The 18,935-nt window shown below is 36.4% G+C and overlaps 2 protein-coding genes across 2 annotated transcripts; both read right to left on the bottom strand.

The window, feature by feature from the left end:
• Positions 1-3,680: 3,680 nt before the first annotated feature.
• Positions 3,681-11,765, bottom strand: LOC107825779 (glyoxysomal fatty acid beta-oxidation multifunctional protein MFP-a-like). The gene is made up of 18 exons (XM_075241083.1): positions 11,477-11,765; positions 9,597-9,668; positions 9,455-9,520; positions 9,323-9,379; positions 9,160-9,227; positions 9,005-9,086; positions 7,903-7,958; positions 7,516-7,818; positions 7,348-7,434; positions 6,556-6,730; positions 6,360-6,481; positions 6,117-6,280; positions 5,783-6,037; positions 5,578-5,699; positions 5,361-5,482; positions 5,097-5,245; positions 4,804-4,942; positions 3,681-4,041 (listed from the first exon to the last, which is right to left on the bottom strand). The coding sequence occupies exons 1-18, from the start codon at positions 11,577-11,579 to the stop codon at positions 4,006-4,008; spliced, it is 2,178 nt and encodes a 725-aa protein (XP_075097184.1). The 5' UTR covers positions 11,580-11,765; the 3' UTR covers positions 3,681-4,005.
• Positions 11,766-15,337: 3,572 nt separating this feature from the next.
• On the bottom strand, positions 15,338-18,506 carry LOC142174643 (uncharacterized). Its single transcript, XM_075240475.1, has 5 exons — positions 18,257-18,506; positions 17,242-17,564; positions 16,940-17,184; positions 16,262-16,421; positions 15,338-16,051 (listed from the first exon to the last, which is right to left on the bottom strand). The coding sequence occupies exons 1-5, from the start codon at positions 18,504-18,506 to the stop codon at positions 15,338-15,340; spliced, it is 1,692 nt and encodes a 563-aa protein (XP_075096576.1).
• Positions 18,507-18,935: the final 429 nt, after the last annotated feature.

Genomic DNA, 18,935 nt, shown 5'->3' with positions numbered 1-18,935 from the left:
CCTGTTTGTAATTAATTAAAATTAAGTGCATCAGCTTGGACTTAATTAGTATATTATGAAACCTAGCTAGGAAGCATGTGCTCACAGGAACATTTGGCTGCTTCAGAATGCACCACTTCTATGGACCACTTTCCCCTCTCTCTCCACGATGATTCTCACCCGCGTCGGGTATTCGTACTGGAGCCTCGACAGTTCTGACTTGCGTTGCATAAGGTCTGTTAAAAATACAATTTTTATAAAAAAAAATCTATTTTGATGGCTCAAACCCGAGATTCTGATTAAGCATAAAGGGATATCTTATTACAAAGCTCCATGATTTACAAAAGTTTCTTCTATCAAAAAGTGTATGTGTATATAAAGAAGAGCCTTAGAGCAACGGTAAAATTATCTATGTACTGCCTACATTACCAGGGCGGATGTAAATGGGAGGCGGCGGGTTCACGTGAACCCATCATCCTCTTCCTAAATCATGTATAACACTAATAAATTTCAACTCAAATACTTAAATTAATACGGGTGAACCCAAGCTCAAGTGAGCACTTTAATACATCCTCTTTCTTCTTTTAAATTATATTTTAATTAATAAATAGGGTTAAATCCCCATGGCCCGCCATTTTTCTAATTAAACACACTTTTTTTGTTTCTTTTTTCCTTTTTTATTGGTTACACATCTTTATTTTTTATTTTTTATCCTTCTCTTTTTAGTCTTTATTTTGACTTTTAAAATTCCTAAACCAAAAATATATCACTTAGACATCGTCTCGGAAACTCGGGTCTCTAGCGCAGGGGCGGAGCTAGAGTGCCGCCAGGTTCGGCCGAACCCAATAGTTTTGGTTCAACCCCTGTATTTGCCTTTAAAAATCCATTGAATATGTATAAATTATAAATTTGGAACCCAATAACTTAAACCGATTAGAATCATGAACCCATAAACGTGAAATCCTGGCTCCGCCTCTGCTCTAGCGCTCATGGTGCACTTTCTGGATACGCCTTTATACCTTCCACCTCCTGCGTAAATGTGGAATACTTCGTGCACCGTACTGCTTTTTTTAAGGTATGTATATATAACCATTTTTTAATCATCTTGTTTGTCCTATATGTTTAATTACACTAGTATAATATGTACATGAATCTGACACTCAAAAACAACAGCTAGCTGTTTCATACGAGCATGGACCATCTAAATATCGTTCTTAATAGTTGGCGTGATTGCAGTATTTCGCCGGTTGTTTCCTGCACGAATCACTCTCACATGCACGTGCATACACAGTAGCGTACACGAAATTTGTGCAAGTAGTGTCGTTGTTGCCTGTTACCACAATTCGACCTGTATGTGAATTTGGTTTTAGAAAATTATCAAACTATTTTATTTATACCGTAGCTTGCTGCTGAAAAACGTTGCTAAGCTAGCGCAGCTCGCTTCGCTCTTCAAGCTCCGCCCCCTTACTCAACCTCTAACTCCCCGAAGCATTTCGTTGATTACTACGCCCTTCCTCCTCTTTGGGTGCCTAGGTGTCCACCCTAAGCCTTTCCTCCTTTGAACCTCGCCCTCTCGTCATGCTTGCTGTCAACCTGCTTTCTATCCCCCGAGCACTCAGTGGAAGAAGAGGAATCAAGTCATGCAGTCGGAAATCCAATCCTTGCTCCCGTAGCATATACTTACGGTTTTAGAAAAAGAAATTAATGAAATGGTAAAAGACATCCTTTTTACCAAGCTGCCTCTGCCCCTGCACCTAGAGGCTGACTCGGGATTCAGCAATCGCGGGAGTACCATAATATTCAATATAAATTTATCACTGCTCATAAAGATTGGTAGGGGGGGTCTATGCTAATATATGACTATTGCTTGAAGACACTTGCAAGTATAAATGAAGTTTTTATCGATGTTTTTGGATACCAATGACACCTTTCCTTATAGTGTGTGTCCGTCTCTAATTGCACCCACACACGCCACGGAACCGGCTTACGACAAATCGTAGATCTGACCTTTGCATGAAACTGCATATAAGTGAGATTTCGACCCGAGGACTGTTATTGGATGGATAGGATCTATCCATCTGAGTTCGAGTTTCTGAAATGAAAAAAATCTTGGCACGGGACATATTTCCCTTTAATGAGACTAATGTAGAGCGAATCTGAATTAATTGGAGCTCCAATACGGGTACCAATGAAATTTCTATACCTTAGTTAAGTCAAGAATGCGACCTGGACTCTGTCGCAATGTTTCCACTGGACTGGGAACCAGACAGACAATTATAGAGTTGTGCAAAGTTTAGATTAATTTCAAACATGAAAATAGACGTGCAGAGACCAAAGACAGAAATATAACATTTGACTAATTGGATATATGACAGAAAAGGAACAAATGGAAGAAAGAAGAAAATTCTTTGCTGGCACCTGTTTGATTCCTCCTGTTGGCCATATATGCCAATTCATTTCTAAGATTTGTCTCTAAGGAAAATATCACAAGTTGGATCGCAATTTCACGAGTTTAGATCTCACTGTATGATGGTCAAAGAATCACTATTCGAATCACGATTTCTTGATTTCAGATTAGCTCTTGTTAAATAACTGAGAAAAGAAGAGTAAAATAACTTTTTATGACCATAAATTGTCTGGACTTTTTGGCAATGACGCGTTGACAACCTAGCCCAGGGTGAAATTCAAAAATAGGCAGATTTACAACTGGTCGTTCAAAAATAACTCAATTTTAAAAGTAATCGAAATTTAGCCATTTTTCATGTAAAGATAAATCTGAGCTAAAATATTGTTCAAAACCCGAAAAATACGCCAGTTTATTATGCTGAAGTTCCAGCATAAGTATACTTGAACTCCAGCATATTATAGTGGAGTTCCAGCATAAGTATACTTAAACTCCAGCATATTATAGTGGAGTTCCAGAATAAGTATGTTGGAACTCCAGCATAATATGATGGAGTTCCAGCCTAAGTACACTAGAACTCCAGCATAATATACTGGAGTTCCAGCAAGTATACCGGTCCAGCATAATATACTGGAGTTTGGAGCATCGATGCTCCAGTATATTATACTGGAGCCGGGAAAGTATACCGGTCCAGCATAATATGCTGGAGTTCATACACAAGTTCACCGAACTCCAGTATATTATATTGGACCGGTCTCTGTTGCAGCAAAATAGTGGCTATTTTTCATTGATTTGGTAAATGCTGACTACTTTGGATTGACCAATCCGAAAACTGACTATACCGTGTTATTTTTACCCTAGCCCACCCACTTAACATTTCTAGGTGAAGCTAATTTTCCCAAACATAAAGGACAAAGGACAGCGCGGTGCACTAAGCTGCCGCTATACGCGGGGTTCGAGGAAAGAAGGACTATTAGAAATTAATCTCTTTTTCTCACCTTCCAATACAAACTCACAATTATATAGAGAGACAGTAATAGCGTAAATAATGAGATTTGCTTTAACTCGAATTAGTTAATTGTAAGGCTGAGGAAGATGGCAGATAAAATTGGCATGAACAAAAGTAAATTCATGTGTTAAGAGTTTCGAACAATCTGATAATTTGTTAGCAGCAGAACAATACAAAATTAATCATTGAAACATCAAAATTCAACAGTTTCGCCCCATCGACTCATCTCTATACGGATGCAAGCATTCCAAACTTAGAATTTTCTAAAATTTTCAGGTGAGATGAGTATGGAAGCAACAAATAATAAATGTTTGACTATCATGAGAACTGCATAGACCATCAAAAGAGCCCCAGTTCAGAAGCAATACATAAACAATTTGGTTCACTATCTAAGGCATAAAGACAAACGGGGGGTGGTCTGATAATCGTCTCACAATTTCACTTTGCTCTCATTTTATTTTCAGACAACTACACTTTTACGTTACATAATAAACTAGCTCTTCATTTTCATTTCTACATTATTGACTTTTCCTTATCCACTCCGCTTTAACTGACCAGAGTAAGGAGATAACAGAGCAACAAACTCGATGAACGCCCAATAGCATTGCTGAGCTTACAAGCGCGACTTTGATGGATCCATTGTAGAACTCTGCAATAACCACAAAGAAATATCAATTGCCTGAATTTATCAGTAAAATATATTCAAGTGGTGTGAATAGGGGAAGGGCTTAAGTTAAGATAAGATGACAAGTTGTTGTTCGCTCTTTTTCTAACAAGGGTTCCCTTTTCACCCCATATTGATAAGATTTGTTTCTTTATATGGAAAACTTTGCACCCAAACCCCTACTCAGGAGCCCAACTGTCGCTTTTCCACTTTGTTATGTTATTGACCCGAACTGCCTACCTTGTGTTTATAGATGGAGGGTTTTTACTATAAGCTATCTCTCTCGTCTAATGATGAGATGTTTTTTCGTACTCCGCATTTGATGCATCTGGTTACTAACTACCAGTCACACCAATCAGGATCATCTAGTGGCAATATGTTAGTGCTTTTACGTGACTACTAATGTGACCTTGCATCGAACAGTGGAGGATGAGTGCCAATGAAATGATGGCATAAGGCTGAACTGAATTGTGCATACTGCTGAGCTGCAGATAGCAAAAGGGACACTTGTCCACTAAGCCAACAAAGGATACAAGACACATCCGTTTCAATCTCCCACAACATATGCATAAAACAAAGGGGCTGATACTTGAAGTAGTTGTGGCAAGATAAAATCGGAGATCTAATGGCAACACTATTCAAAGATAGAATCACAGAGATGTTTTACCGACATGAGATTGTCCCAAACAATTCACAACCTATATGGATACCAGATCATATAACAATAATAAAACTCAAAATACTCACCAGCGGAGCCCCCTTGGCAGCTCTTTCAGCTAGGTAGGAGCAAGGCTTGAAAAAGTCTCCATACATTCTTGACCACTCATCCAACCTTGAACAGATGTATTTGGAACCAAGAGTGTCTGCCCAGAATATGATCCCTCCCCTGGCAAAGAAAGTAAACAAATCTTTCTTATTACCAAAGAATCCTTATTTCATAGAATTTAAATCTGTTTTAGCATGTTCTTGTGATAGATCTTTGTGTGTGTGTGTGTGTGGGGGGGGGGGGGGGGTAATCAGAAAATGTATCTGAAACGAACCTGTAAGGGGGGAAACCCATGCCCATAACAGCAGAAATGTCAAGATCGGAAGCTTTGACTGCAATACCTTCTGCAAGCACTCTACAGGCTTCATTTACCACAGGGAAGAAAATCATCTCTATAATGTCCTTGTCCGAGAGTTTTGCCAGCTGGATCAAGTCCAAAACAGTTGAGTAAGAGCAGAATATAATTACTGAAAAAACCCTCAACAGTAGCATTCATCAACAACCGGCAGGGCCGGGGATGAGAGAGTGAGAGAGAGACCTTAGGGTCAATGGTAACACCAGACATCTCTCTTGCCTTCTCAATATATTTCTTTATTTCTGGATCTGGGCTCGCTTTACGTCTATCGTCATATACATAAAACCCTTTCCGAGTAGTTTCACCTACACAAAGTGTAACAAATGTCCATTCATAAATGTTTCAAATTGTATTTTTCACTAAATAATCTGCCCGGTGTTTCAGAATATGGGAATCATACCAGCTCTTTTATCTTCTTGCATGAGCGGTATCAACATTGATTTGTAAGTTCTCTCCGGGAAATTCATCACAAATTGCCCACCAGTGGCAATTGCAACACCAAAACCAACAAGATCACATAATCTGCATTTAGGAAACCAAACCTTTAAAATGTGGCCACCTTAACAGGTAGGCATATCTGACCCTACAGCACTGTTATCTTTTACCTGAAGGGACCCATTGGCATGCCAAATTTAGTGATGGCCTTATCGATGCGGTAGACATCTGTTCCACGTTCAACTAACAAAAGAGCGGCTTGGGTGTAAGGAAAGAACATTCTGTTGACAGCAAACCCAGTGCAGTTCCCAACTACCACAGGGGTTTTCCTTATCTTCTTGCCAACATCAAGCAAGTCTACAATTACTTGGGGCGATGTCTTCTGGGTGCGGACAATTTCCAAGAGTGGCATCACATGAGCCGGACTGCACCAGCCAATCAATCAATTTGACAGAATAACAAGAAAAATGCAATAAGACTTTTCACGGTTTCAGAAAACATTACCTGAAAAAGTGAGCTCCGATAATACGATCTTGAGATCTGGTCTTTTCCCCAATCAAATTCAAGTCAATCGTAGAAGTGTTACTTGCTAGAATGCAATGTGAAGGGCAATACTTCTCAAGATCAGCAAATATTTGCTGCTTTAAAGATACATTCTCGATGACAGCCTGTTATACATATTAAGAGCGGGGCACAGTAAGATACCAACAAGAATCACAGAATGTCCCCTACAATGAGAATACCGACCTCAATGACCATGTCCACATCCCTAAAACTTTCATAATCGAGAGAACCCTTGAGTAGGGAGAGAGTCTTTTCAAACTTCTCTGGACTCATTTTCCCTTTCTTGACGCTGCTTTGCAAATTGGCTGAGAAATTAATGTATTAGTCACTTGGCATACCAAGTATGAGTTATCATATAAAAGCAAGATGATGGCTTTACCTTTTACTCTACCCATCCCGGCCTGTAGGAATTTGTCATTAACCTCTTTCAAGATCACTGGATAGCCACTAAGCAGCAGTGCAGTTGCAATTCCAGAACCCATTAAACCACCTCCAAGAATTGCAACCTTTTTTATGCGTCGTGGTACTAATCCTAAATCAGTCACTCCAGGTACCTGTTTGTGTGAGAAAAAAGAGTTCGCAGAATCAAGAGGTCAGGGTTTAAGAAGATGAGGATGAACAATATCACAAACTGTCTGGCATGCAAAGCGTCAGATTCATTGTTTAATGTTATAAGTATTAAATTATGCAGTAATCAATAATCATAGCCTAACATATTCGACCAACACCACAACTGTTGCACATATCATGTACTATAAGCTATGCCACTGAAAAGTCTAGTAAGCGAAAACATAGCTTCAATTAGGTTTGGTATTGCAGTCATACAACGTCATCTAGTGTTGAATAAGCTTAGCATTATCAAACATTGGGTCCATTACAGCATTACTCAGATTAGAAGTTTCTCCTCAGATCCATACGTTGCAGGAACATCCTAAATCTCTATTAATTGATTGCCCTTTCTACATTAACCAAGTGGAATACAAAAGTAATATTTACTTTTCTAAAAGATTTTAGATATCAAAGAAGTGACCCTGAATTGGTACCAATATGAACTCAACGTGAACATTCAGTTCCGTTTAAAAAGGAATACAAAAAATTAGAATTAAACCGCTATTCATAACCAGGTTGAAATATGTGCAATAATTTTAATGTAAAGAATTAACTCATTAACCTTTGTGGTTCCACGCTGAGCAAAGAAAATGTTGACCAAGGCCTTGCAAGTGTCTGAATGTAGAAGACCTTGGAATGCTTCAGCCTCCTGAAAATACCAACAAGTTTTAGATTACACAAGTTAGGTAATTAGACTGAAAGCACAAGAGAATTAGTGCCTGAACTAAACCTTCCAAAGCCCAGCACGTGGACCAGACACTATACCCTCTTCAACAACATCAATGCAGACTAATGGATGCTGGAGATTTGGAGCCTGTCTGCGCGTTTGAACTCTTGCAAATTTTAATATTTCCCTTGCCTCACCAAGAGGCTCTATCTTATCAGTTTTATGAAGACTGGCAACCCAAGGTTTTCTGCGTTCCAAAATATCAAGAGCCCACTTACGAGCAGTATCCAATAATTGGTTTGATGAAACTACAGCATCAACAAGGCCCACATTAAAAGCTTCCTCTCCTTTAACGGGCTTGGACGTCTACATTGATATATGAGAGGGAGAGGTCAAGCAACTATAGTGCCAAAACATATGACTCATAACTTAAGGCAAATTGCAGCTTACAAGCATCATTTCGAGGGACTTAGCAAGACCCACGAGGCGTGGAAGCCGCTGAGTACCTAAAAAATAGTGCAGATAAAATGAGACAAAGGAAGAAATGTGGTGTTTGGGAAAAAAAGCACAGTGGTAGCAGTACTGCTTATGATTGCAATATATGTTTTGGATCCAAGGATAAACAATAAATGAAGAAAGAGAATTCCAAGCTGTTCCATTCAAATTTCTAGGATTTTACAAGTGTGTCTATGAGGACACATCTTGCTCTAAAGCTAGAATTATATGCACTAGGCTATGAAGAAACCACAACCATATTCTAAACCACGTACATGTGTCGTACTAGTATCTGATAAAGTATGCTTGGATAAACTGGGTATGTATTTTTAATTTCATGAAACCTTTTTTCACCAGCTTAGTTTTTTCTTGAGGGTCACCAGACGAACTTGTTTTAATGGCCACAATAAAGTTTTTGAGAGATAATTATCCAGTAATTTTGATAAGGAGAGATAAATATCCTGCCATACGAAGAAGTTTTAGAAATTAAACACTCCAAGGTGTATTCTCCAAATTCTAGTAGTGATCAAGAAGTCGAAGCTACGGCTTAGATGGTTAAATTTCTATTTATGTAATGTTAAGCTAGAGTTGGACATTAAAGTTAGGTTATGGCTTGATATCCTGAACATACTTGACTTCACAGTTACTGATTTTTTGAAAAAGAATCAAAAATTCACAGTTGTGAAACTGGAATTGGTAAAACTATAACGCTCGTGATTTTTTCAAATTTTTATAGTAATAATGATCTGTAAGTGCTTCTCGAAATATTAATTTTATTTTAGGCTATCTAAGACAGTTCTAACCGAAAAAAAGGCTGTATAACTTTGTATAGTCCCCCCCTAGTTTTATAAGAAAATAAGACTGGAAGAAGTATAAGATACAACGCACACACAGGAGCTAACTACGCGCTCGTTCACTAAAATAGAAGAAGAGTTGTACAAGCTTGATTTTAAGAAGAAGAAAAACCATAACCATATTAGCATTTATGTCACCGAAGCTGATGGCAGATTCAGAAAAAAATGAAGATAAAATAACTGCTCAAGCATAGAGTGCTTACCTCCAAATCCAGGAAGTATTCCAAGTTGAAGTTCTGGCAATCCAAGTTGTGCATTAGGAGTAGAAATACGTGCATGACAAGCCTGATATTAAAACACAAGAAGTCAGCAAATGACCAACAGAAGTTTCCGCAGAGAAATATAACTTTATATGTACCATTGCAACTTCTAGTCCTCCACCTAGAGCGAGACCATCAATTGCCGCCACGGAAGGTTTTCTTGCAGCTAACATCAAGGATAAATCAGAAAATATAAAAACAATGTATAAACTGCACCCAGTTGTTTACTTCAAGGAGGAAAATCAAAAGCCTAAGACTTACCTTCCACAGTGTCAGTGAGAATCTCCACAGATATAAAACCAGGTTTTGGTGATTCGACTGTCAGCAGACTGAAGTTAGCTTAAAAAACTCGTGCAGCACTAGAATAGAGAATAATCAAATCGGAAAGCATACCTGTTCCTCCTTGCAGTTTACCGAAGGCACTGATATCAAAACCACCAGAGAACTTGCCCTTTGCACCTGTCAAAGATTAGATATTCAAGCTTAATATATCAGCCAATCGGATATATAAAGAGACTGATTTCTTGACATTTACCTGTCACAACAATTGCTTTCACATCATCCCTTTTTAAGGCCTGCTCATAGCTCTCTTTCAAGCTGTACAGCACTGGAAAGAAATTGCAATAATATAAAGGTCAATTACTGGTTCAAACTATTGAGCATCGGATTTGGAAAACCATGAAAGTATATTTTATTTTCCTTTTTAGCAAGAAGAAAAGGAAAAGGCAAGCTTTTCATATACAGTTCTTCTGACCGCTCTTCCAAAATTTAACTCGAGAAAGAACTACTCCCTCCGTCCCAATTTATGAGGCACTGTTTGACTAGGCACGGAGTTTAAGAAAGACAAGAACACTTTTGAAATTTGCGGTCTAAAAGAAGCCTTAAATATCTGTGTGGCTAGAAATCATCTCTTTCAGGGCAAAGGGGAACTTTTATTTTTAAATTTTTTTCTAAATATAAAATGGTAACATTCTTCTGGGATAGACTAAAAAGGAAAGAGTGTCGCATAAATTGGAATGGAGGGAGTAAGTTTTATTAGCACTCTCTTAGTTACATTTATCGAATATTGTCGTTTAACAGAAAGTCAATCAACTCACTTCAATCCAAAATTAATTGGATTGGCTATAAGAATCATTTATATTCATTTCCCTCTAAAACACATACCTTATAACACAGGCATTAGATCACCACAAACCTTCAGACATGCTTGTACAAAAAGAACTTCCACAATCAACAAAAGAAGCGGCAGCGAAGCTCAAAGGAAACTACCAAGTGTGTGTGGATCGTATAGCATATATATATCTAAAAGCTCCATAAGCCTCGTAAGCTATATGCGGAGGGGCACATTTTCGTCTATGAAATAGTCATATTAGAGTCGTCAATTCCTTACTCGTTTCACTATATCACATTTCAAATATCCTACGATTCCTGCCAGACGATGGTCATTGGTTGTCCTTTACAATTCCTCCTTTTAGAAACTATAGTCCTAATTGCCCCAATTCTCTTAGTTATGTCTCTCAAAAAATCCACCAAATACATTACAGAAGCTAAAAGTGACACACTAGCTTGATCTTAAACATCGAAGTAAGATTTGCCTCAAAATATGCCAAACCAAAGCAATGGGACTGATAAGATTTGTTTGCACCGACCGTTGCTCGCACTGAAATAAAAAGTAAACACCAAAAAGAAATACTAGCACACACCCCAAAGAGCACACACCAAAGACAAAGTAGTTTGCACATCAAAAAGTGAAAACCTGAATTGAGAATCTCTGTTAAGAAAAAAAATGATTTTGAAATAGAATTAGAATAAAGTCTCAAAAAAAAAAAAAGTAAGAACTTTCCTACTTTAAAATGCTAATTTTTCCTGCAAAATAAAAGAAACCACACAAGTTTAAATTTTGAAATAGTTCCTGATCATATTAACCTCCGTCTATACAAGTTTTGCATAGCCTGTTATTAAAATAGTATAACAAATCCTCTAAGCCCGAATAGAGCTGATTGAATCCAAATTATTCCTGTAACTGGCCCCAACTTTTTTTTAAAAAAAACACTAATAGTAATTTTTTTCCCATTTGTTTGAGCCTTGGTAGTGCTGGTGAGAGGTTATCGCGTACACGGTGCACAAATTGAGATGCGTGTACGGAAAGAAACATAACGAAAAACTATTTGTGATCATTTGAAGAAAGACGAAATTTATACAATCATTAAATAATCTATCAATTAGGCCTCAATCGCAAACAAGTTAAATTCAAATTTCATAAATCTTCTGTATTTTTTCGCTCTAGCTCAAGGAAATTAGTAAACAGAGTATTGATCAAAGTTCGACTATTTTATCAATAATTGTAAAAAAATGATAATTTTTGAATTTTTTTAAAAAAAGGCTTAGTGAGATCTATGGATTGATTTAACGTACCGTCTAAGGAAAGGGAATTGACAGGAGGATTAATAATTGTAATAACAGCAACTCCATCAGCTCCTACTTCAATTGTTGTTCTTCCCTTTGGATTGCTACTCATTTTTTGCTATGAAACTGAAAAATTCCGATGAATTTTTAACACAGAAAATCGGAGAAAGTGATCGGAGAAGATGAATGAAATTATTGAGAAGGTTTTAGTGAAGAGAGAAAGTGGTATTTATGGAAAGAGTAATGTCGTGACGGTACCGTTAACAATGACGTAAGGCTGCGTTTGGATGCAAATCCCCATAAGTAACAAAGATAAGGATTGTGACAGATAATTTTACATCAATTTTCAAAGTGATATTTCCAAGTTTGCCCCTGTGATATGGATTGCTCAATATTACACGATTCATTTATATCTTTATTATTAGCAAATTATTTAATGTTTGTCTTATCATTAACAAGCTCGAGCAACAACAACAACCCGGTAAAGAGGCTGTTTCCAAATAGACCCCCGACATCCTTCCCTCCAAAAACTTTCCACCTTGCTCTTGGGGAGACTCGAACTCACAACCTCAGACCTTACGCCTACCCTGAGGTAGAGAGGCTGTTTTCAAATAGAAACCCGACATCCTTCCCTACAAGAATTTCCCACCTTGCTCTTGGGGAGACTGGCTGTTTCCAAATAGACCCCCGGCATCCTTCCCTCCAAGAACTTTCCACCTTGCTCTTGGGGAGACTCGAACTCACGACCTCTTGGTTGGAAGTGGAAGTTGCTTACCATCAGAGCAACCCTTCTTGTCTATTAATAGACTTTACATATTAAATTTTTCGGGAAAAAAATTCTAAATTTACTCATTAACTTCAGGCAATGAGTTAAAATTATTCTCAAATTGAAGCACAATTAGGAAAAGAGACAAAAATGAGATTGTTTCGTGACAATATTTATAAAATGAGACTATAAGTTTAATGAATGACATAATTGCTCGATTTTAAATATATGACTAAATTTATCCATTTTTCATGTATTAAGACCGCCATGTATAGGGGCAGAGCTAGTATGCAGGATATGAGTTCGATTGACTCTAGTAATTTTAATTTTTTTGTTTGTCTTAGAAAATTTATTAAATAAAATTATTAATGGTGGCGCGGCAGTATATTATTGGATAATGTACTTAAAAATATTTCACTTTTGTTTTTTAGGTTTGTTATAAAAAATTTATTTTGGTCCAAGGTCCAACAAAAGAGATGAGATTAATTAGAAGATAGAGTATGGGAGTCCGCGGGCGATAGTTCCAAAGCTCACACATCCCTAGGCATTCGTAGGCCATTATAATAATTCTTGTTGGTTTTCAATCAGTATTAGTACTCGCGCGATGCGCGAATAATTCAAAAGAACGATCTACACCATAAAATTTAATATATTAGTATTAATACCATCTTTATAACCAAATATTAAAAATATTATAATAATTCCTGTTGGTTTTCAATTACATTTCGGCAAATTAGCGCTCCTACTATCAACAAGAGTTAAATATTGAGGCAGAATCTACAAAAGGAATGATGCTGGAATTTATTTATAGCCTGTTTAGTCATGCTGTTAAAAGAGGGGGATTTACGGCCGTATCCTATATTTATGTCCACTTTTTACTATATATTTTATTTTTAAAAATTATGAATTTGATAGCCAGTTGATAAAAATCCACAATAATATAACACTTACACTCTTGATAAATCGCGTAATCTACAACCTCATTCATAAAAACTACATTTAGTCATTTGTTAGAATAAATGGAGAAAGAAAAAACTTAATTTTGTATTTAGGTGAATTGCCACCCGATTTGGTATGATTGTTGGAAGCATGCTTTGTCGTAGGCTTTAAGATTTTTTCCATTCATATAGACGTTGAACTTTCTTTTTGGGAAATGAATATAGACTTTGAATTTTGTTAATGATCTCAAATTTCTAAATATTAGTAGTTTATTTATTAAAGGAGATTTAGTGTATTTGGTATCGTTCAAATAAGAAATAATTTAATAATCAAAATTTTAGTTAATTTTAAAGTATTAAAAATTAGGAAAATAACTAATTTACTGCTCTATCCAATATGAAATATACTTTTAAGAGTAAAAAAAGGCGAACGATATTTCGCTAAAGGCCTTCGTACTTTTAATATAGTATAGATTTGCGAAAACTTTAGACTAAACATGTTTATGTTTTTGTCTTGCAGTATGTAATTTTCTAATGAGTTTTTACTAATGCATATTAAAGTTATTTAGTTCATTTGCTAAAACTTCAGACTAAACATGCTTAAGTTATTTAGTTCATTTGCTAAAACTTCAGACTAAACATGCTTAAGTTATTTAGTTCATTTGCTAAAACTTCTGACTAAACATGCTTGAGTTATTTAGTTCATTTGCTAAAACTTCAGACTAAACATGCTTAAGTTATTTAGTTCATTTGCTAAAACTTCTGACTAAACATGCTTAAGTTATTTAGTTCATTTGCTAAAACTTCATGCCAAAACATGCTGAAGTTTTGTCCTGCAGTCTACAGTTTTGTCAATAGTCCTGAAGAGTAAAATCGTCTTTTTAAAACGCTTTTAACAATAAAAAAAAATGGGTACAGATGCAAACGAAAAAACAAAACGGGTATAAATTAAAAGGTGGCGACCAAATAGAGCACCCCATGCAATTTTTACTTTAAAATCAGTTTATCTTAAAACGTAAATTTTTTTAAAAATTTAAAAAATTACTTTTAGTGAAAGCATTATATGTTTGACTAATCCATTTGAAAATACTTTTAAACAGTAATTAATATTTGATCAAGTTTATAAAGTGTTTTTAAGTATATTTTCCTCAAAAATGCTTTTAAAAAAAATATTTTTGGAAGAAGCTATTTTTTTTTGCGTTTCAAAAATTACTTCTACATCTACTCAAAAGTAATTCTTTTCTTATAAATGCTTGGACAAACACTTTAATTTTGAAAAGATACTTTTGACAAAAAAAAGGGCCAAACATACTATTAGTCAGTAGTCACTATGGTCATGGGCAGATGTAGTTTTTTTGTTTTGGTAATTAAAATCTTTGTATTGACCACCCTTGTAAATATTTACAAAGCAGTAAATTACCACGACCTACTTCCATACTGGAAAAAAACTCACTTTATATCTTCCCTACCTCCTAATCTCCTTTATACATTTCTCTCTCAAGATAACTACTCAGTATTTACATTTGTTAAAAGGATACGAGTATAACCCTCAGCTCTAATATTGCACATACAGACCACTCTCCTTGCAAAGACATCCCATGTTGTTGCTTTCTTCTCAAATATCCTTATATTTCTCTCAATCCACATTGTGTGTGTATATTCTGCAAAAACTAGTTTGAGTATCCTGGCCAGTTGAGATTGCCCCTTTATTTTCTTTACAATCCACTTCTGCCATTCAGACCATGATGTTGTAAATGATTGTTGTACTTATAGCCATTGCATGAGTCTGGACCATATATTTCTACCATATGCATATTCTGCAAAAATGTGATCCCTTGTTTCTGGTGCTTGATTGTAAAAGCAGCATGTATCATCCACTTGTATTCCTCAGTTCTTCAATCTATCAGTAGTGAGCAGTCTTTCCTCTATTTGTATCCACATTGTGAAGATTGCTTTTGGTCGTACTTGATTCTGATACATTAAACCTTTCAATGGGACTTTAGGCAGCTTTCCTAATAGTTGCAAGTAAACCTGCTTGATTACATTCCTTTGGTTAGCTTGGCTATTACTGATTCCATCCATATTACCCCTTGCTCCAAATATTTTCCTTACCATCCAAGATGCCTATTTTGGTATTTCCATGATGGCAAAGATTTGATTCTTAATTTAGTAGCTATTGATCCATTTGATCCAAAGCTTATCTTTCTTGTTTGCCAATTCCCAGCATGTTTTTGTGATTGCTGCCTTATTCCATAATGCCAAGTTGATCAAGTTAAGTCCCCCTGTTGCTTTAGGTGCACACATCCTATCTCGTGCCGCTAAAGCTTTTTTAGTGATTATATTCTCCCCCGACCGCACATAGCTTCTACAATAGGTCTCTATTGCTTCAACAACTTTAACTGGTATGATGAAGATTTGTGACCAATAAACTTGAATATCAAAGATTACATGTTGCACCAATTGGATTCTGCCTGCATATGAGAGCTTCTTTGTTGTCCAAGAGGATATTCTAGCCACTGTTTTGTTAATGAGTGGCTTCCATTGCATTACAAAGAGTTTCTTTGTGTCAAGTGGTATGCCCAGATATCTGAAAGGGAGAGATCCTTGACTATAACCTTGTTTTTGATGTATGTTATGCTTCACTTCTAGGTTAACTCCTCCATAGTAAATAGAGCTTTTGGCTAGGTTAGCTTTAAGACCTGATGCTCCTGAGAAAATATTGAATCTGTCATGTAGTAATGCTACAGATGTAGCATCTCCTCTTACAAATAGTAAGAGATCATCCGCAAAACTCAAGTGAGTTAAATCCAGCCTTGAACACATGGGATGATAATGGAATGCCTTTTCGTGCTTCAAAGTCTTCAAATTTCTGCTCAAGTACTACATTGCCATAGCAAACAAAAAAGGTGACATTGGATCCCCTTGCCTTAGTCCTTTAGTTGCATCAAATGGTTTAGTTGTTTCTCCATTGATGAGTATAGTATAGTTAACAGTTTTCACACATTCCATAATCCACTTAGTAAATTTGTTTGGGAAGCCCAAACCTTCTAGCATTTGCTATAAATATCTCCAATCCACTGTATCATAAACCTTTTGGATATCCACCTTGATGAGACATCTTGGTGAAATGTTCTTCCTTGAATAAGCCTTGACCAACTCATGAGCAAGCAAGACATTATCAGCCACATTTCTACCTAGGATGAACCCTGCTTGTGTATCTGAAATTATTGAAGCAATAACTTTCTGAATTCTGTTGGCCAATACCTTGGCAATGAGTTTATATAGTACTGTGCAGCAAGATATTGGTCTGTATTCTTTGATGCTTGAAAGGTTAGGAACTTTAGGAAGAATTGTGATAGTTGTGCCGTTGATTGCTCTGTATAACTTCCCTGTTTGAAAGAATTCTTTAACTACTTGAAATTTTTTTGATTTTATAAGAGGCCAAGCTATTTTGAAGAATAAGGCATTATATCCATCTACCCCTGGTGCTTTATCATCTCAAATAGCACACAACCCTTCATATATTTTTTGGTCTGTAACTTCAGCATAGAGACTAATCTACTGCATATGATTGAGCACTGGTCTAATTTTCATTACCTTTTGTTTACTGCAGGTAATTGGGCTGCAGCTGATCCCATCAGGGATTTATAAAAGGTAATGATATCTTCTTGGATCTGGTGATGGTCTGTTAGTCTATCTCCAAAAGCATTGACAAGTTCTGTGATGACTTTTCTTTGTCTTCTTTACTTCATAATTGTTGATAAATACTTGGAGTTTGCATATTCTAGTCTTATCCATTTAGCTCGAGATTTCTGTTGAAGAATGCTTTCTTCTATTAATGACAATTTTTCCAGATTCTCTAAGAGTTGTTTCTCTTCGGCAACTAGTTCATCTGAGTAACAGCTAAGCATTTGATCTTGTATCCTCTGCAGCTTATTTCTAGTTTGCTTCAATCTTTCTTTGATACCTCTAAACTCTGTGTCCTTTAATTGCTTCGATAATAGCCTTAGAGCCTTCAGTTTGTATCAGACATTCTTCATAGGATCTGAATTATGATGTTCTTTACATACTTCTTCTACCAATGCCAGGAAGTTTGGATAATCAATCCATACATTAAAGAATCTAAATAGAATCTTACCGCTTGGTTCTACTCTCTTCATTGTTATTACGATCAGAGCATGATCTGATATAAATGGAAGTCTGTATTCTACTTTCATGTACCCATATGTTTGCATCCAGTCATCATTTTCTATAGCTCTATCAAATTTGCTATAGACTCGATCAACACTTTGTTTCTTGTTTGATAAAGTGTAGAAATCTCCCTTCCGAGGCAACTCATTCAAGTTTAACACATGCACACAGTCTGAAAAATCTTGCACTTCATTGTTTGCAACTGGATTACCATAAAGCCTATCTTGTATTGTCAAAACTAAGATGAAGTCTCCCCAGATGATCCATAGATTAGTGTTTTGTGGTGCTAAGGCTTGTAACTATTGCCACAATGGTTTCCTCTTATCATTGGTGTTGAATCCATAGACTACTATCATGAAGCAGTTCATTGGATTCTTTCTGCCAACTATACTACAGTGCATTATTTGAGCATATTGATCTAGCACTGTTATGTCATAAAATTTAGGATCCCATAACATCCAAATCCTCCCATTAAGTGCATCTTCATAATTGTATCTAGTTTGCCATCATGGTACCACTAGCTGAGCTATATGGTCAGCCTTATCCTTCTTAACTCTAGTTTCTACTAAGCCAACTAACTTTATATTATTATCTTTTATATAGGTACACAACTCTTTTTGTTTGTATCTCTTGTTGGTACCCCTTATGTTCCACGCCATTCAAGACATTAGATATGATGAGCTTGACCACCTGTGACATGTGGTTTCAAGTTAGCCATCACAGCTAAACTTGTTTGTTGTTGTGGTCCTTGTTTCCCAGGAGATAGTATTGCTTTAGCATAGGTTATTGGAACCCCATTGATCTCAACTGCAACCTTCCCTTTTTCTAATTGTCTTTGTGGGCCTTCCTCTGCTAGTTGCTTGTCCTCCAGATTCTCAGGTTACTCAGAAGTACATTCTACTTCCTTGCTTGATTCTTCCACTTGTTTTTGACTTTCCTCTGAAGTGGAAGCCATTGTTGCTTCTTTAGTTTTCCATATCCGCTTCACTGATGGTGGTCTCCTTTTCCTGGGTTGTTGATCTTGTTTAACTCCCTTTTTGAAAATTTTTGCACAGTCATGCCCAGTTTTAAGACACATTTCACAAAACTCTAGCTTCCAGTCATATTTAACAGCCTGCTCAAATATAGCGCATGAGTCATCCATAACTGATACCCATAACATTTACTTCAATAAAGATTCTAGCAAAGAAAATTCTTGATTGTTTGGCAGTGCACTTGTCTACAAACATTGGAATTCCTATGGTGATTGCAATTCTGCTCAATGAGTTGTCACTCCAATAGTTCATAGGCAGCTTAGGAAACCTTACCATAAAGGTATTTCTGTCAAGAATTCTGAGCCAAAATAAAATTGTGGGGACCAGTGTTTCATTATCAAAGATCTATTGTTCACTGTGTATGGACCAACACATATAATTTCTTTCATATCGGCCATGCTATGAAACCTGACTATGTAATAACCTTCATCATGATAGTATAATTCTGGCATAGTCACAGCGTTCCACATCTGATTAATGTATCGCTTCATATAATTGTATCCAGGTTTTCACCATTTCAAGTTTTCCTTCTCAATTTC

This window comes from Nicotiana tabacum, chromosome 20, assembly GCF_000715075.1.
Source record: "Nicotiana tabacum cultivar K326 chromosome 20, ASM71507v2, whole genome shotgun sequence".
Lineage (NCBI taxonomy): Eukaryota > Viridiplantae > Streptophyta > Magnoliopsida > Solanales > Solanaceae > Nicotiana > Nicotiana tabacum.
Note: the sequence above shows the minus strand (reverse complement) of the source record. Positions and strands in the feature narration are given on the sequence as shown.